We start from the raw sequence: 19,012 nt of genomic DNA on the forward strand, positions 1-19,012 counted from the left end.
TGAGTTGCCGGTGTCTGCTGTCCATTATCCAGTCCTGGATAACGTCGGCTCTTTTACATGCGTGCAGGGTGGCTAGCTGATGTCAGGGCCTGACATACGGAGCCCACCTGCACACGCTGCCATATGTGAACACAGGTGATGAATAGACAGCACACATGCAGCTGGATGACTCCATCCCCGTCTGGGGCTCAGGTGCGATGACGAGCTGCAAACGCAGAGAAACAAAAGCTTGAGTGTTGTGACTCGAGCATGTGATGTTGGGCTATAAAAACCGCTGGCCTTAAGCGTGGATCGTACCTCAGTGATGGGTCACACGGAGCCTCATGTTAAGCAGACTTCTATTTACCACAGGTGTTGACACATGGGAGAAAGTGCGATCTCTATTTACATTCGAGAGACATGCATGGGGCAGCATTAGGGTGGCTGTAGCTCAGGAGGTAGAGCAGGTCACCTACTGATCGGAAGGTCGGTGGTTCGATCCCTGGCTCCTCCAGTCTGCATGTCAAGTATCCTTGGGCAAGATACTAACCCCAGCTTGCTCTCCGATGCATCCATCGGAGTATGAATGTGTATGAATGTCTTTAGAAAGCACTAAGTATAGATAAAGTGCTTGTGAGAATGGGTGTGATTGGGTGAATGAGGCATGTTGTATAGAGCGCTTTGAGTACTCCGGGAGAGTAGAAAAGCGCTATATAAGAATCAGTCCATTTACCATTACCATTTACCATGGACATGCAGTTTAATTTTAACACCCTCAATCCAGTCTTTGGACTGTGGGAGCATCACCTGGAGGAAACCCACACAGGCAAACTCAATAGATGGCCCCAGCTGACCTGCAGGTTGGGCCATTTTAACATTGTAATTTTGATATGCTCTTTAGATGTCAACTAGCTTTCTACTAACCCTGCTCAAACTCATCAGCACTCTTCTTCATTGATACCTGGAGGCTGGTCTTCAACACCTGGGAGGAAAGACACACTGATGACTTTTTAAAGTTGAAAGAATGCTGACTTTTTGTAAACTTTCAGTTGGACCAAATAACTCATTATAACTTTATGCAAAACTGTCATTCGATGTTGTGCAATTGGGAAACACCATATGAAAACCAGGCCAAGATTTCAATCCAGAATTTTCTTCTTTTTTTTTTATTCAACTAAAATTTTAAAACTTAAATTAATATAACCAAAAGCAAATTCATATAAAATAAACAAACAGTATCCCTTCTTTGAATTATTATAGGTTAGCAATAAAGCAAATAGATAAAAAGACACTTGTACATATATTTGTAAATGATAAAACCTGAGATTAAATTCTCCGCTAGGTTTACAAGAAACTGAAAGATGGACAAGAAAAGGCTCATTTTGCTTGCTGGCTGGCCAGGTCACATCCCCATTCATGTGCAACTGCATGAGCAGGGATTTTCTCATCACATCTGAGGTTTGCTAGACGAGCATTTAAGAGAAAATAGCATGTTTCTATTTGCAGTTTATCCATCATAAGTTGTTTAATAAACTTTACTTTTTTAGATCTGAGTGATACTGCAGAGAGTCAAGTTACAATAACAGATCCTGGAACTATTATAGGATATTTATAGGAAAACAGCCCTCTCCTGTGATCTCTGTACATATCTGTTTATCGGCCTATTTGCTAATTTCAGTCAACATTTGAGAGGAGAATTATCCAAGATATAGTCTTTGGCTAACGAGTTGTGACTGACAAGTTGCCGTCACACCATCGCTTTTAAAACCCCTAGATGGTGCAAGTGAACACGCGGATGTGGTTGCAACACCTGTGACTGAAGTTAGTTATACCCCAGACTCTAGTGTCCAGATGGATGATATAGAAAAATTCAACCTTGATTTTTGTACCAGGCTGTAAACATCTTTTTTTTATTTTTGACCATTCAAGACTTGCTCAGTAGCGGTTAAAATGACCTCTCCATTTTTTTTTTTTACAAGGCCTCGGCCTTATACAGATTCTTTTTTTCTGATATACAAGGCCTGCCCATCGTCATCTCCTTAAGCTGAACTACAGCCCTGCTAACACGATGCGTGTGTTGAAAGCTTCAACATCTTTCATTTAACCCCTCGTCTGTCTTCTGTCCACAGCTGGTGAAGCTATGCAGTGGGATGATCGAAGCAGGAAAGGCCTATGTCAGCGCCAACAAGCTCTTTGTCAACGGCATCCGGGATCTGTCTCAGCAGTGCAAGAAGGACGTAATGATCTCGGTGAGATTCTGAAACAAAGCCTCGGCTTTATCCATCACAGACTTTAATCTGGTATTATTGGCCTCATTTGTCTTTTAGTGGATATGGTTGTGTGAGGCTAAAAAAGGCTTTTTTAGCCTCACACAATCAGCTAATGTCCGAGGAGAAGCCTCAGACATTAGCTTTGCAGATTTGTTTTTGTGTGAACAAACCTGATTACTAACAGATTAGTCAGCGAGGATCAAATCAGGCCTGGAAACTTACTTCTTGGCTCGACTCACGACTCCGGCGTCTTGGACTGTTTTCATTGCTGCTGACATTAAGTACTATTAAAAGCCTTTTTGGCTTCAACTGTATGACTAATTGTGAGTTTCTTATTAAAGCCTTGTTCATATTTGTAGTTTCCATTGTAAACGAATAAAAATAAATGGCATGAATCAGTCCTGCAATTACAGCTCTTTTTCCCGTACATGGTACAGCTCAGTGACATTAACCAGCTTTGACTTACTTTTAGCTTTGTGGATCTTTTTATTTTCTTCCATGCAGAATTCATATAAATTATGGTTTTAGTTTCTGACAGATTTTATTTGCTTCTTTTATTCACAAAAATGAAACTATTGTGGCGTGAGACTATTATGAGGATTTTTCTGGATGTATTGTGCAGATAAAGACTGGTTTTTGTTATTTTCTGTGCAGGAGTGCTTGGAAAAATGCGGGGAAAGCCTGCAAGAGATCATAAACTACCACATGGTAAGCCAGCCATGCACTCTATATACATTATTCTGAGACAGAGTGGTATCATTCTAATTTTAACTGGCATTTAAGGCTACATTAGGGCCTTTTATTCTTTTTATTTTAACACTGATGGTCACTGAAACCATCTGTGGCTGCATTAATGTCAGTATATACAGCTCACACTGAAAGGCAGACACTGACGGTGTCTCCTTCGGTTGTTTTTATATGGAAATACTCACCAACGGGGCACCTTTTAATAAAGGTTGTGTTAATGGTTAGTGAATAATTAAATTATCCTTTACAGCTCATTTAAAGGCCATTTATAAAAACAAAATTACGGTTGCCAGGTTATTAAAATCTCCCATTGGCAGGTACTTTTCATTTCCTTTTAGTAAGCCTAATAAAGAAATCCTCCTGGGTTTCTCACTCACAAGTAAGCAATCAAATGTGTAGTTTAATTCAAGGTTTTAATGATCAAATAATGTTCAATGGTTTTAAATAGACGGATTTTTGTCCAGTTTTTCTGCAGACCCTCGGAGATGCCACAGTATTTCAGTTAAACCACATCTAAAGATTTTAACGGTGTGTAAACACCCAGTAATGCTTTTTAAAAAGATGTTGAATTTGGTCAGACATCTAAATAACATAAAGATTTGTATTCTCAAGTCAGCGAAAAGGCACAGATAATGTCTAAATAACTCTTCCTCCTTAACTCCTGAGTTCCTCATGTTGCTCCGCTGTGTTTAACTGTTTTAGGCTTGTACAAATAAGTCATAATGTAATAAGAAATAAATAACTAAATTCTATTTATGTAGCACATCTAAACTTACAATGGAGACATTCACACTGCTTGCGTACAGTGGCGCAGTAACAAGCTGTCCTGCATTCAGACAGTACCAGAGGTCAGCAGTTCTCGAAGTGAAGTCTTCAGCTTTGATCTAAAAACAAAAAAGTCACAGTTGATACAAGTTGATATATAAACTACGACTGTGGGGATTAAAGACAAAAAGTAGCAATAAACAAAACCCGCCACTTTATACTGTATTATTTAATGCACAAGGAAGCAGTGGGAGCTTGCTAACACTGTCTCAAGTGGTAGTAGACTGATTGGAAACAACCAAGAGACTAACTTGGAAACTCCTGTAGACAGTAGTATATAGTATTATAGTAGAGGCCCCAGAATAAATTCGTGTGGAACTCCATATGTCATAATGGCTGATGCAGAGAATGTTTGATTTCCAAAGAAGTCTTAATATTATTTATTCCACAATGCAAAAATTCTGAGTGGATACACTAGAAGAGACAATGCAGATGGGGTTAAAGGCTGATATTACAGGAATAAAACTGTATTAGGAATTGACAAGAAGGATATTTTCTATATCTATTAAATGGGACATATAAGCAGTGTTTGATATCCAAGGGAGACTTTCTGAGCATGGTTGCAAAATTCAGAGTTAAATATATTTATAATAAAAAAGAGAAGAGAAAGAGAGGGAGAGGAGAAAGATGTGTCCTCTTCCTTCACTGCCAATCAGGAAGCAGAGAAGGTCAGCATTACAAATGGAGGCTTAATGGACTGAGTCGGTTGAACAGCTGCTTGACAGAAGAAGCCTTGTATAGCCTATAAACCTGCATGTCAGTGTCTTACAGGCATGTGTGCAGTATAGATGTCTGTCACGATATCATTATTTTTATGTTCTGTTATAGGTACTCTTAAAAAAAAAACCTTAGAAGCTGTTATAAATTTAGAAAGTTTTGAAATATTTTTGCTTTTGTAGACAGAAACTAAGAATGAGATAGTGGTGAAACTGAAATGAAATGAAGTGCAAGGAAGAGGATCATCTCCATTTCCTGGTAGTTCCTGGGAGAAACAGTGCAGTCGGTGTCAGAGGCTGAGATTACAGAAACAAAACCTTAGCATTTCACAGCGAAGATAATTCTCCTGTTTATTAAAGGGGAACTATAAGGATTTTCCTTCTTGTCTGTTATAAATGAGGGTTTTACAAGTTTAAACCAGGGCTGTGGATGGGTGACTTTGCATGTAAATGCAGTTTTTCGTGAATGCAGTTCTGGTAATTTCCCTTTGGTTGAAAGCCAATATTTTTCATCTGCCAGAAAAACGTTGCATTTTAGCGATGCCCACAGTTTCAAATAATACAGTCAGGATATGTTCAGGTAACGCCTGTGAGTCAGTGATCAACAGCTTTCTTCTGTGTTCATCTGAGAGTCCCAACCTTTATCTCCATCCACCAGCAGTTAAAATCTTTTTTTGGCAGGAGGCAGTATAACAAAAAGTCATGCAAAGCTCCTCTAGTAGAGTCCGAGAATATGAAGGTGGAATTGTTAATTGTGCTTAGAGTCCACTTTAAGCTCAATTAACTCTCTTTTAACAACCTCGATCCCCACAGCAGCCGTTAACCTCCTGCTGCTTGATCCTCATGACCTTCTCAACAAATACAAACACTGGAGTGTAAGCTCAGCCACACTTTTCACACCTGTGGGAAACGAACAAAGTACACATAAGGAGGCAGAAGGAGAATCAAGATGAGCTTTGTCGGCCGTCTAAAAGAAAGCGGCTCATTTCTAAATTTAATTTACGCAAGAATAAGTTTTGTAATGTGTAATCTTTCTAATGAGATACTTGAATATGAGTTTGTAGAATTGGTGGGAAAGCAACAACAGTTTAGGTAACGAAAGCGCTCTAGTTTCCAGTTATAGTTCAAGCAGTATTGATGAATTACCACCAAAGAGGCTCTGGGGCCGTGCTGATAAAACAATTATTGTGCCACAGTTTTTCAATAAATCTCCTTTGCCTTTCAGCACATCCTGTTCTTTTGCTTCTCCATAAAAGTCCAAATTCACTCCCCACCAGACTGTGGCAGATTTAATTAACTTCATATTTATTTATTTCATTTGCTCATTTGAAGTATAATTAAAGTTCAGGAAAATCCCCTAAAATTAAGATCACATTTTTTGTTTGTTTGGTTGTTAAGTATAATGAATAGACTACTTTTAGCCTACTTTTAATAATTGTGTTAAATAATCGCGAGCAGCTAGTAGTTATAGCTTGCTTATAAAAACCCAGATATAATGCATCATTTCAGCAGTGTTTGATCTTAATACATTGATTGATGTTGGTTTTTAAAAATCCTGCAGAAACCCTGTGATAGGAGGGAATCCTCTGAGATATGAGAAGGATGTGTAGGAACAGTTATTTTTAATTTATTTAGTATTTTTGTGTTTTATTCAGAAACGACACTGTGTGTGATTTTTACTGCGTGGCGCTCATGTAGTCAAGGGACTCCAGCAGAGCGTCAATGAATAAGAAATGATGACCGTTATATCTGGCACGGTACAAATGTGGCCACTGAGTGCCAGCCGCCCTTGTCGCAGGCATACTCGGATGCCTTTAAAACCCAGAAAGGAAATACAAAACGGCATCTGAGCACATAGACGGGATGAGTTTAAAAGAGTCTTGGCCCTGCTTCCTTCCATTTCCTGATAGCTTGGCTTTATTGCCAGTCCAGTACCACACAACAGAACAAACAGGCTCTGTTTATGTGAATGTCACCAGCAGGCCAAGTATAGCTCCAATCCTGTGAGTCTTTTTCCCCTCAAAGTTTTCACAACAGATTTTTCTTTCTCACAGGCAGCAGCATCAACAGAATTGGGCCATAAAGCTCCATTTGAATACTCGATAAATTATTGACACGTGTTTGACTCTCTGAACATACATTAGACATGAGGGGGAGGGCTGACACAGGGAGAATATGATGTGAGTGAATCTTTGTGCACTGGAAAGAGGTCATAATGCAAAAACGGATGGGATTTGAGGAAAATATGTTTAGGGGTTTCGTGCAAAAAAAAAAAAAAAAAAAAAAATCAACCAGCTTGCTATAATACAATTTGAATTAGCCTATTTTTCATCAACCAGTGTTTCTAGATACAACACTACATTGAAATCAAGTTAAATAGCAGTAAGGCTCATTGTAGTCATTTGTTTTAAGATTCCTTAGAGATTTCTGCCTCTAATTTCCTTTTTGGCCGTTGCAGACCAGATTATTCTAGATAAGGCTGCAGAACTAGATCTATGCTTCAATTTCTCAAGATCAGTTTTTACAGCTGTTTATTTATCAGCCATGCTATGCAGCAACAGTCTTCTCGAACAAATATAAAATTTCTTTGTTTTTTCAGTGATGTGTTTCATCCATCCCATGGATCCATCTTATGCTTTTAAAGGCACACAAACATAAAAAATTGAAACAGTCTTAATGTCTTCACCTGTTAAAGAAAGAAAATAGTGTCACCAGCATATTTAAAGTGGATTAATTAACAAGGGATGTATCATTTAAAGGCTACTTCATAGGCCTAGGCACACAGTGGTAGAGATTAGTCAGAGACCGCCTGGCAACCTCTGGTTGCTTGGGAAAAATGGTATTCCCTAACTAGTTAGAGCGTAGTTACTGGACGATGCTGGCACGAGTTAAAATCAGTCACTAAGAGCGTGCTGCATCAAAAACCTCTTTGTGTTTGCTTTGGTTGCTAGCAGATGCTGTGGTCAGCTTGCAGTTTTTTCCAATGAAAATTGCCGATTTCTCTGCAGAACTTCCACACTTACTCCCTGAGCTGTAGTGAAAGTTAAAGGTTGAGACACAAGCCAGAAATGGATAACATTCACCTTCAAAATAAAAGCTGTGCCAACCAGCACATTTTAAATCTATACATGACCAGTTTGTGGAAAGTGTTTGCCATAGTAACCTCTTAGTGACAAAAGTAATTAGATAAAGGGGTCACTGACTGGTCTCTTGGCCTGTTTCACTGGGGCCTTAGCTTAGCTGTTTTTCCTTGTTTCCAGAGTTTTAAATAAGGTAACCAGCTGCTGGTTGTAGCTTTAAATTATGTGAAAAAACTCTAAACAGTATAAAAAATGGGTGTAGCGTGTTGATCTGGAAAGTGCCATAAATGTGCATCCTCTTTAAAGGTCAGCAGGGGACGATGTATGTGATTGCAAAAAAACGTACTTTTGTAAAGAAGATTCGGAATTTTATACTTCAGAATTTGAACTGAATTAAATCCAAAACATTAAAACACAACAAAAAGAAAAAAGTGAAGTTCGAAGACACTGACGTGGATTAAGATAATTTTTAGAATAATTTACTGGGTAATATTCACTTGCCAAATATCTAATACATACTTGCATCACAAAATGCTTTTCCGTTGTCTTTAGATAATAACTCATAAAACCTGTCTGATTGCTCCCTGACCATCCCATTTCTTTACAAATGACCCTTCCCAAATGTTTTTCTCACAAGCAACAGTGTCCTTTTGTTCAGTCCAAATTTTCATTGTCAGAATCTCTTGATGCTTACTCAATCCTCCAGGTAAGTAAATGCCAAAAGGTTGATTTTGTTCATCTGGACGTAGCGTTTTCAGTGGGACTACGTCTCAAACCCTGAGTTTCATTATCAGGGTTTGAGATTCTTTCCAAAACAAAAGGATTAGTTTGGCACAAGTCACTAGACCCACCATCAGTGCTCTCTTTATAAATGCATTCAAGGAGATAGATCATTGGTGCCCTGGACAAACCACACTTTGATCACACTTCAACCATTGGCATATACAATCCAAATCATTTCCAAAAAGGAAAAACATTCCCATAGTGCATACAAATAAGTGCTTCTTTTTGTCCTACATTTCCAGCCTAAAACATCTTTAATTAAATCCATTTTTATGTAATCTGGTTATATAGAAGTATGTGGGAAAACAGCCTTTGGCTCCCAGCTCGGAGTTTATGGGCTCAAATGCTGCATTTTGGTTCATAGTAAATAAAATATGTGCAGATGAAATTCATTTGTAATTTCTGTTGACCGTAAGAAAGGAGGATTAACTGTAGTATTCTCAGTCACAAGTTGTTACCCAATGCACTTGCAGTTTCGCAGTCAAATCCAAACTTTTTTTTGTTAGAAGTTGTTGAAGGAGAGGTTTTATTTCAGGAACCTTTAGAGACACGAAGCATTCATGGTTTCCTGGATGAAGTCTAAAAACAACAGTGTGTTTTTACCCACTCCGATTTGACAAAGGTGTTCTTGTGCATGGAGTGGGCTTGAGATAATTGCTTGACTGACTAAATCACATCATTCTGTTTGAACATGCTGGTGGAATCAGCGAAGGGATTTAAAAAAGTGATAGTCAGTACAGTAGTCTTTTGTAATGGTGTCTTCAACCATCTCATTCCTTAGCTCTGATGTCAGCATGCTGAAGGTGTGCCAGATACTCTTGGACTTACTTATGTTTGACATTAACTCTACAGTTTGTGCTTATCTGTCAAATATGGAAATAAAATGTCTGTTGCTCTCAACATTTAACTGCTAAGAAGATTTCAAGTCAAAACAAAGTGGCACTCTGTCATAATTAACACGGCTGGTCTGTCAGGTGGGATGCCATTAAGCAACGATAGATAGACAATAGACTCATACAGTTTTTGTTGTTACAATAAAGAATACAGTAAAAACAAACATTGTTAAAAGTTCCACAGATCTATACTGAAGGCTTTATTCTGTGAGTGAGTGAAAAATGTCATATATAACAGTCATCCATCCATCTATTCATTCTCTTATGCTTATCCAGTTCAGGGCCATGTGCGGGCTGGGGCCTATCTCAGCTGCCATAGGGCAAGAGGTGGATACACCCAGGACAGGGCACCAGCCTGTCTCAGGGCTAAGAGTAATAGAATAATATAACAGTAATAAAATAAGATTTATGACTAAGATGACTAAGATGACTAAGATTATGAAAAAAGAAAATTCAGTATTCTGTTGAACACTAAACTTATGAGAAATGTAGGATAAAAATACATTTTAAAAGTTGCAATTCTGTCTTTTGTATCCCAGCTTTGTTAATACAGTTATGATGGCAATTAGATGTTGTACAGTTAGTACTGTATATTAACTACATGCTAATGTAAAGCAGGCCAATTTGATGTTTAAAAGATAAAGCATCCGTATATTTGTATTAAAAAGCTACACTTTCCAAGTATTTTCTTAGTCTAGGTCCCAAAAATGTAAATTAAATAAAACATAATATTTATGCAAATTGAATTAGTTTGCAAGCCAGTATGTGTTACCTCCCACCAGCTGTTAGCTGGTTTGTCACAGTAATTAGCAAATGAAGTCAGTGTGTATTTGGATATGACTTGGTAAATGCATTTTTACATACAAAATATGGATGTACAGTATATTCAGCAGTGAAGGTTTTTTATATTACAGATGCCAAAGGGAGCATTGCTTCATGTAGACTAATAAAACACATTAGTCATGTTATCCTACATTAATCCATAGTTTTTTTTCCCCTGTAAATTATTGCGTTTCTCCACAAAATATGATGTATTCTCAAAGCTTTTTTCCACAGTGCTTCTGATCTTTAGTAGCTTTTTCTGCCCCTCCAAATTACCTAATGCTTACTATATTTTAAGGCCACAAACAGTGTTTCTGTGGAGCCATGTGAGACAATCAAAACAGAAATATCTTATCTCTGACTACATAAAAACCAAAAATGGGAACATGGAAAAAACACATTTTCTGTATTTATTAGTCTGAAGCTCCACACTGTGACTTTAGGTTCAAACTAAAGTTGAAGTGACGGAAAACTGATGGGTCCGTTTTTTAAGTGTGACAGGTAGGAATCAACCTCTGAAGTCCAGTCTGACAATTTCCATCATTTTTCATAAATCATAACCAGTCCCCAGAGTCCCATATTACTAGTTTAGCTGATTACAATACAGTATCCCCCGCTGCCCAATCTGCATTATGCAGTGACAACCTGATGCATGTTGGTCCGGTGAAACAAGGGTGTCAGCTTGCCACAAAAATAGCTCCGGAATGCAACAGGCTGCACTTCCCCCCAAGCCAGGAAGTTTCACAGCAGTTCTCCTGCCGCACATAAACATCACAGAGGTGTGCTGGGTGAGCCCACAACTTTTAAAGACTGCGGTTTGCTTTAAACCGCAGTCCACCTCAGTTCTGTCTGCTCCACGCTTAAACTAATCCAACCCTGGAGAGTTTATGACCGCCATACACCACTGCACTGCTGATTTTCGTGTTTTAGGCATCGCGTGTTTGAGAAAGCTCCTGATGACCCAAGCTTCCAGCTACCACTTTCACTTTTCTGAGAGCTTGTTAAAATACATTCAGGGAAACAGGCAGACCACATATGCACTATCAGACCTGTTTACTTTACTGCCAAACAGGGTGCCATTTTAAACATTTTACTTTCCAAGAAGCAGGAAAAGTTACCTCAGCTAGCCTCACTAGCATTACAGCAAAGTGCCGAATGGGTGGGCTGCTACCATCAAAACAAACACGTTTCTTTGAGGCATCAAGAGAATCCATTTAAAATTACCACTTCCATTTGACCCACAGATAAGTTTGTAGAATCTTTCTGACCTTTTTGTTTTGAATTTTTTAGATTAAAGTTGTTAATTTACAACAAAATGGGCAAATTTGTGACAAAAAGCAGCAAATTCATGAGATAACTCGTGTTTTTTTTTATCAGATTAAAATGACATATTTAGGAGGGAAAAAAATGTTACAAGAAAAAAATGGCAAATTTTGGCTGTGGCAATGGTACAATTACCGATGAAAATCCTGCAAAAATTTTAAAACAGAAAATGTAATTTAAGAGAAAAAGCTGGAACTATTTTTGGTGTATTGGCCACAGATAAAAACAACAACAACAAAAAACTGTGTTTTTGCACAACCACCAACACAATGTCTTCTTTTTTTCCATCATTGACCCTAATAGCCTGTCATATACCCTCTATACACAGCTTACAGCAACAACAATAGCAGAGTGTCTTTCCCATCATCCGCGCCTATAATCCCTGAGTTAAAACACTCATAAGCCTATTTATACAGCCTGGCAAACTCAAATCTTCTAATCCACACCAAAACGCATGTATCCAATTATTCTAGCGGGATGAGGGTGAAACCCTTTAAGCAGTCTAACTGCTCGGTTGTGTTAACGGACACGTGGGCCTTGGCAGTTTGACTGGTTTGTACCCCGTGCTGAATGCAGACTGCAGTGTTGTGTTGTACCAGAATCCTCCTCTCCTCCCTCTTGCTTACTTCCTCGCTCCCTCCCTCTCTGCCCGAGTGACCTATTTAGCAGCAGCAGCTCTTGCACACTGACTGTACTCTCTGAGGATGAAAGGGAAGAGGAGGGATCTCGAATGTAAAACGCCAAACTGAAGGCAGCATGTTATTGTGTTGGAGCAGGGGTGTTTGAGTCACAGCATCATTGCCTCTCCACTCATTCAAACAGGCATTAATGTCTGATTTGCATAATTTACGAGCATCTTTTGAAAACAGCTGTGCTTTGTCGCCCTCTGCTGGTTACTTTGAAAGTCATATCACAATAGGAACATTGTTGCTTTCTTCCAAAAGACTTGGAATAAGAAATGCTACATTACATTTCATCCTGAATTTGCACTAAGTTCATACATCACGCAATACAACGATTAAATATACTTTTGCTGCACTAATTTGATTGGGCATCAACGTATGGTATTTTCAATATGTACTTATTTATTTACAGTTATTCTAATATTAGTCTGCTGACTGGTTTGTCGAACGCTTTTTACTTTGTGGACCACATACACACAATAGCATTCACATTTTATAAATGATGCATTTACAAAAATGATGATGAGCAATGAGATGTTTTCCACACTAAGCCAGCCCAATGAAAGAAATGTTAGAGTAGGAAATAATAAGTAATAATTGATAAAATGTAAATCACTAAAAGTACTTCTCTTGTTTAATTGAATAGTCTGTTTAAGAGTTTATCTATTAATACATTGCTCTCATAAACTTATCCTTATTTGATTTGTTTTATACATTTTGGCAGTTTTTTTCTGATATATTAAATTTCTTTGACTGTAATTTGCCAAAGAATTTCCTGTAAAATTGAAATACTGTTTTCTTGTAAATTTGCAAATATTTCATTAGTAAATTTTCTTGTAAATTTCCTCCTGTTTTCTTCTCGCAAATTAGCCAGGATTTTTTCTGTAATATTTCCAGAGTTGTTCCTTTTGTATAATTGTCAATATTTTTGCTTTTTATTATGGTAAATGGTAAATGGCCTGCATTTATATAGCGCTTTACTAGTCCCTAAGGACCCCAAAGCGCTTTACATATCCAGTCATCCACCCATTCACACACTGGTGATGGCAAGCTACGTTGTAGCCACAGCCACCCTGGGGCGCACTGACAGAGGCGAGGCTGCCGGACACTGGCGCCACCGGGCCCTCTGACCACCACCAGTAGGCAACGGGTGAAATGTCTTGCCCAAGGACACAACGACCGAGACTGACCAAGCCGGTGCGCGAACCGGCAACCTTCCGATTACAAGGCGAACTCCCAACTCTTGAGCCACAATCGCCCCATTAGTTTATATATATGTATATTAATTACATTGGGGTAGTATGGCTGGTCATGGGTGATATCTTTGTTGTAAAATTGAATGTGAGATGACTGTGAAAAAGCCAGACTGTATACCCTCCCTTTGGCAGGCTGGTTCTGGTCCTCTTGTCTAAAGTGTCCGGTTAAATTTACTGGTCACAGCTTCCTTAGGACCAAAATGAAATCTACAGTTTGTCTAAACCCCGTGATAATACGGTGACGTAAGCCAAAGAATAAATAATAATCAAGTAGAAATGAATTAGCAATGTCTAAAGGTATTATAAATTTCATCTAATGTCTTATTTGTGACCTGTTTCAGATCCTGTTTGATCAAGCCCAGCGGTCTGTAAAACAACAGCTGCACAATTTTGTGAAAGAGTAAGTAAACCTACAATTTACTGAAGTATCCCTGTAGAAATTTAAATGTATAAAATATTCAATACAGGTGGGAAAAGGATTATTCCACAACCTTTAAAAGGCCTACATGTCCTTGTTACCCCCAAAAACCTTTCTTAAGTGTTCAAATATAGAACAGGCTACAACATTTTGCAGCCCAGACACGTTTTTTCAGACGTAACGTTAACCTGCAACGCTAATGTCTCACTTGTATTTTGTTCTATTTTGTTTGTCAGGGATGTTCGAAAATTCAAGGAGACAAAAAAGCACTTTGACAGGGTGCGTGAGGACATGGAAATAGCACAGGTGAAGAACGCTCAGGCACCCAGGAACAAGCCTCACGAGGTTGAAGAAGCCACTAGCACGCTGAGCATCACCCGCAAGTGCTACCGACACCTCGCTCTGGACTACGTGCTACAGGTCAGAAAAACAATATAAAAGGAAAAAATACAACATATAAGATGTACTAAATACTCTCACTGGACTAAGATCTAAGAATGTACCCAGTAACAAATCATGAAAACTACACCCAGGCACCAATTTTGAGCATCATTTTCAGTTTCAGTTACCCAAAAAGAGTCATTTTAAGAAGCAGTGTAATCCCTTCAGACTCATTTGCACCCCCACGAGACAGCCTCTTGTTGCCATTGCAATTAGAAAGTGACCATGATGTAGCATGTAGCCTGTCAGCCTGCAGCGACGTCTGCCACCGCCCTTCTGCTTGAGTGGCGCACGCTTTGCTCTGGTCGCATTTAGCATAGGCTTATTTTGCCCACACGTTTACCAGGACTGCCCGCGGGAACAAAAGGAGACTGATTCAGAGCGATCGCCGTGATGGCCGTGCCCTCTTTTCTTTCTTCAGTTTGTCTGCCGGCAGCTTTCTCTCACAGCTCTCAGACATCTTATTCTATTGAGTTTTAACTTTAAGTGTCTCGAGGTGGAAAAGGTTAAAGCTGCAGGAAGATGTGCTCTATATGGACGTGACCTCTTAAACGTAGCACAAAATATCACTTAGGTTTGCATCAGTTGGGACACAGAATGCAAAGGCTTTGCATTCTGTGTCCCAACTGATGCATAAGGGCTGTTTGTTACTGCAGTGAGAAGGAAACAAAGCCATCAGGGGGCCAGCTGATGTTTATTTTTGTTGGTCATGTTATAGATGGATAATAATGTCCACCAGAGGGCGTTAACTTAATAGTTTGTGTCAAATAATATTTAGTGTTAAGGGCTTCATCTAAAAGATAATGTTAACCCTGAGTGACTTAAAGGAGAGTGGTGTTATTTTTGACCATATTATACTTATACTAATACTAATAATGTTTTAACGCAGTCTATCTTCTGGGTTTTATTAAGTTATATCAATTAGAATTTACATATAAAATCAGACATATTTGCAAATTCATGGTAAGAAATATTTTTACAATTAAAAATGTCAGTGGGTGGGGTGAATGACCACTCCCTTGTTAATTATAAACACTTCATTTTTGTTTTTTCTGCAGATCAATGTCCTTCAGGCGAAGAAGAAATTTGAGATCCTAGATGCTGTAAGTCGATATTTTATTCTTTTAATATAGTCAAAAAAACATGAAGGATCTGTGCACTTCTTAAAGTTAATTTTCATTTCCTACACAGATGCTGTCATTTATGAACGCCCAGTACTCGCTGTTCCAGCAGGGCTACAACCTGCTGGATGAGATCGACCCCTACATGAAGAAGCTGGCTGCAGAGGTGAGAGGTGTGATTGTTCTCACCACCGCTCGTTTCCTCAGGCACCCTGGTTTGATTGGTCCTCATTTTAACTATTGATACCAGCCTGTTACATAATTTCAATTTCCACTTAGTGACTCTCACGGTTACCCGAAAAGGCTCAGTTATAGTCAGCTAATCTGAATCATCCCAGCTCCGACTGTATTTACAGGATTTACAGTATATTTTAGTTATTTAACAGCAGAACGAATCCTGAAACAACTGATTTTTTTCTTATTTTGTGTGAATTGACTTTTAAGTTGGATCAGCTGGTGATTGATTCAGCCATGGAGAAGAGGGAAATGGAGCACAAACATGCAACGATTCAGCAGAGGGTGAGTTCCTCTTTTTTGTTTTCCCGCGATTGATTAAATAGAACGTGTACATAGTTAATAAACTAGGTTTGATTTTAAAAGAAAGTATGTCACAGGTCAAAGGTCTTGGATTGGAGTTTTCATTTAAAATTGTTTCTTCTGCTTTGTAATGATGGCATCTGTGCTCATCACTGAGCCAACATTACAACACCATTTCTCTGGGGGCTCGTGTAATATCTCTCACCAAAAAAAATGTTATGCTAGTTTATTTCTTCCCAGTTTATTACAGACATTTGCTTGTTTTTTCCCCCCTGGTAATTTTTCCTGTTTTCACACATAAATTAACTCCTTTTTCTTATATAATTTCCTATTTCTTTCTTTTATATTTGCAAAATAGCCTTTTCTCACAAATTTGTTAGTTTTGTTTTCATATACATTGGCCATTTTTTTCATCCTGTCTCTGTAAGTTAACCTTTGTTCTAGCAATTGTATCACTCGTTCTTTTGTAAACTTGCAGCTTTTCCTTATTAATTTTTCCCAGAGATTAGATGTTTTTGACCCCTCAATCTTGTTTTCCTTTTTGTCATGCCATATATAAAAAAACTATAACAAAATCTCAAATTTGCAGAATAATATAAAGATGAATGAAATTCAGATAACCCCCCCCCCCCCCCCCAAAAAAAAAAAAAAAAAAAAAAAAAGCATATAACGGAAGGAGTAAAATAAAATAGTTTAAAGAAGATAAATAAGGAAATATGTAATGGAATATTGTGAAATAAAATTAAATGCAAAAAAGTAACATATGAACTAATTTAAATAGATAAAAGCTGATTATGATACAATGAATTGAAATAAAATATTTCAAATTCACTCAGGAAAAATATACACAATTAAATTTACTATCCAGTCACACTGATGCTATATCACACCTTTGAGATCCAGTCTACCACTTGGACCAGTTGATCTGTTGTGGCTGGAAAAGGATTAGACTGCAGCTGAGAAATGTTTGATTAATCCCCCCTAACAAACTCCAGGCATTGATTAAAGCATTAAAGCAGGTAGATTTAAGTGTTTTAACAGATATTAATCCTGCTGTTGTCTGCTGTGAATGGTAACTGTCAGCACTTTTATAAGCTGATTTATAAGCAGTCATTTAAAGTGCTGACTGTATGGGTTGTATTTTGGTGCCATAAAAAGACTCTCTAAAAAACCTTGACTCTACCAACACTGTATCCTCTGGGTGTCTTCTGGCTGTAAATCTGTGAAATCTTTCACACAGAGGGTGCTGAGCCACACTGCCTGTGATTGTTTTGATCACAGGCAGATTGCCACAGTGGTCTGTAGTTCGTATAGAAGATGTGGACTTGTCTGCAAACACTTGCAGCTGAGCAGTCATGAAAAAGTGCAATAGAAACCAGAAATAAAGAATAATAAACTAGCTAGCTATAGTGAACAAAAACTACTATTAGTACTAGTGATAATAAGCTAACATTAGCATGCTAACAGGTGATAGTTTGAACTAACTTAGGTTTATTCCTTAACACAGGTTAAATAAAAATGTTTTTCAGGTTAAACATTATATCTCATCAAGTCTTTATTTTTAATTGGTTGCATAGCAACAAGTATATTGTAGAGTCAAAACACTGTCACCTTTAAGTAGAGCTGTCAATTCTTTGTGTTGTTTACCGTTATTAGCTAACAGCTATTTTAGCTACGATCCCACAATGTCATGTACAGAAACTCTACCGTTTCATAACAAAATACCAATCCTATTAAGTAGTATCTACTAAATACTACTTAATTGTTATTTTTTTATTCAGTGAGCTCTCATATTTAACATATTTTAATTCTTCTTTAATTCTTTAATTTTAAATTAAGGTTCTTCTTTACTGTATTTTTTTTTTATCTTGTTGAACTATTTGCGTTGTTTCCTTTATTTTATTAAGCTATTGTATTTTCTTTGATTTACTATTTATTTAATTTTTTTTTTTTTACATTTTTCTATAAACTTTTAATGTAACTAAAATTTAGCTTTTTCCCCTTTTAAAATCCTCAATTGTCTCAAAAATTTGCAATTTTTTCTGTTGATTGTGTCTGCTGTGACACTCAATTGTCCAACTTTTGGAGTAAGTAGAGTATAACTTACCTTATTTCTTTTTTTAATTATCAGTATTATTGGCTTTCTTAATTTTCCAAAAAACAAAATAGACAAGGCTCGGCATGGCAGGCATGTTTAATAATTTACAAAGACTTATTTTCAGCATGGGTCTGGATCGTCTGGACCCCAGGATCAGTGACCATCTGTCAGTCAGCTCTGGTCAGCCTCCAGGCATTGTGGTCTGGGCTGAGGATAGACCCACAGGGAAGGGATGGGTAGCATGTGGGGCCAGTTATTGATCTGTTAGACACTAAGCTTCATCAAACATTGATCGCCAAGGGGCCTGTAGTGGTAAATAAACTAGCTGAAACCGCACTGAATGAAAACATTTTGTTATTTCAATAGGTGTGTTTTGTTTCTCATTCCTAAAGTGATGGAAATCCAGTAATGAGGATAATCAGAGACGCGCTGAAACTGAAAGATTAGCCTATTATCCTCATTTTAACCAGTCTGCTGTTGGTGGTGCTAATGCTCTCCTCTCTTTTCTTCTTCTTGTATGTTTCCAATGCCACCATCTCCTCCCAGACCCTCATGCAGGTGAGTATTTCTTCATCTGTCTTCCCATGTGAATTCTGTTTTTCTACTTCAAGCACCTCTTTAATTTAGTGTCAGAGGAGGCGGTTGCAGCTTAGCCCACAGTGTTAGCAGGGAACATTGGCAAACTCCTTTGAAGTTTTCTGCAGCTGTAGTTGGACTCCTGAAGCCTTGAGGGCAAGCTGAAGTGCATCCTGAATCATTTATACGAAACAATTAGAAACACTGAAGTTAGCTTGAAAGGCTTATGTAGAACCTGTCTCTTACATGGGCCTCTGCAGAGAGATCATGGTGGTGTACTAAAATAGACACCGGTCTAACATTTTACCACAGAATGTGCTTTTCGAGTATAATATAAATCAGTCAGCTTCTCTATTTTTTTTTACTGATTCCCTGGGTTATTTCATTTATACACATTATAATTAATGTCTAGTTTCCCTGAAGCTCATTTGATGATTTGATGTA

The 19,012-nt window shown here is 38.0% G+C and overlaps 1 protein-coding gene across 4 annotated transcripts in view; it reads left to right on the plus strand.

Annotated features, from left to right (window-relative positions):
* Positions 1-19,012, plus strand: part of acap3a (ArfGAP with coiled-coil, ankyrin repeat and PH domains 3a) — a 71,488-nt gene that overhangs the window by 34,655 nt on the left and 17,821 nt on the right. For all 4 annotated transcript variants that reach the window (XM_006794032.3, XM_006794034.3, XM_006794033.3 and 1 more), the window contains exons 3-10: positions 2,109-2,228; positions 2,904-2,957; positions 13,719-13,777; positions 14,032-14,215; positions 15,295-15,339; positions 15,428-15,523; positions 15,802-15,876; positions 18,539-18,550. In XM_006794032.3, the coding sequence (XP_006794095.2) occupies positions 2,109-2,228; positions 2,904-2,957; positions 13,719-13,777; positions 14,032-14,215; positions 15,295-15,339; positions 15,428-15,523; positions 15,802-15,876; positions 18,539-18,550 (645 nt within the window). The remainder of the gene's footprint in view (positions 1-2,108; positions 2,229-2,903; positions 2,958-13,718; positions 13,778-14,031; positions 14,216-15,294; positions 15,340-15,427; positions 15,524-15,801; positions 15,877-18,538; positions 18,551-19,012) is intronic.

This window comes from Neolamprologus brichardi, chromosome 20, assembly GCF_056152115.1.
Source record: "Neolamprologus brichardi isolate AB-2024 chromosome 20, ASM5615211v1, whole genome shotgun sequence".
Lineage (NCBI taxonomy): Eukaryota > Metazoa > Chordata > Actinopteri > Cichliformes > Cichlidae > Neolamprologus > Neolamprologus brichardi.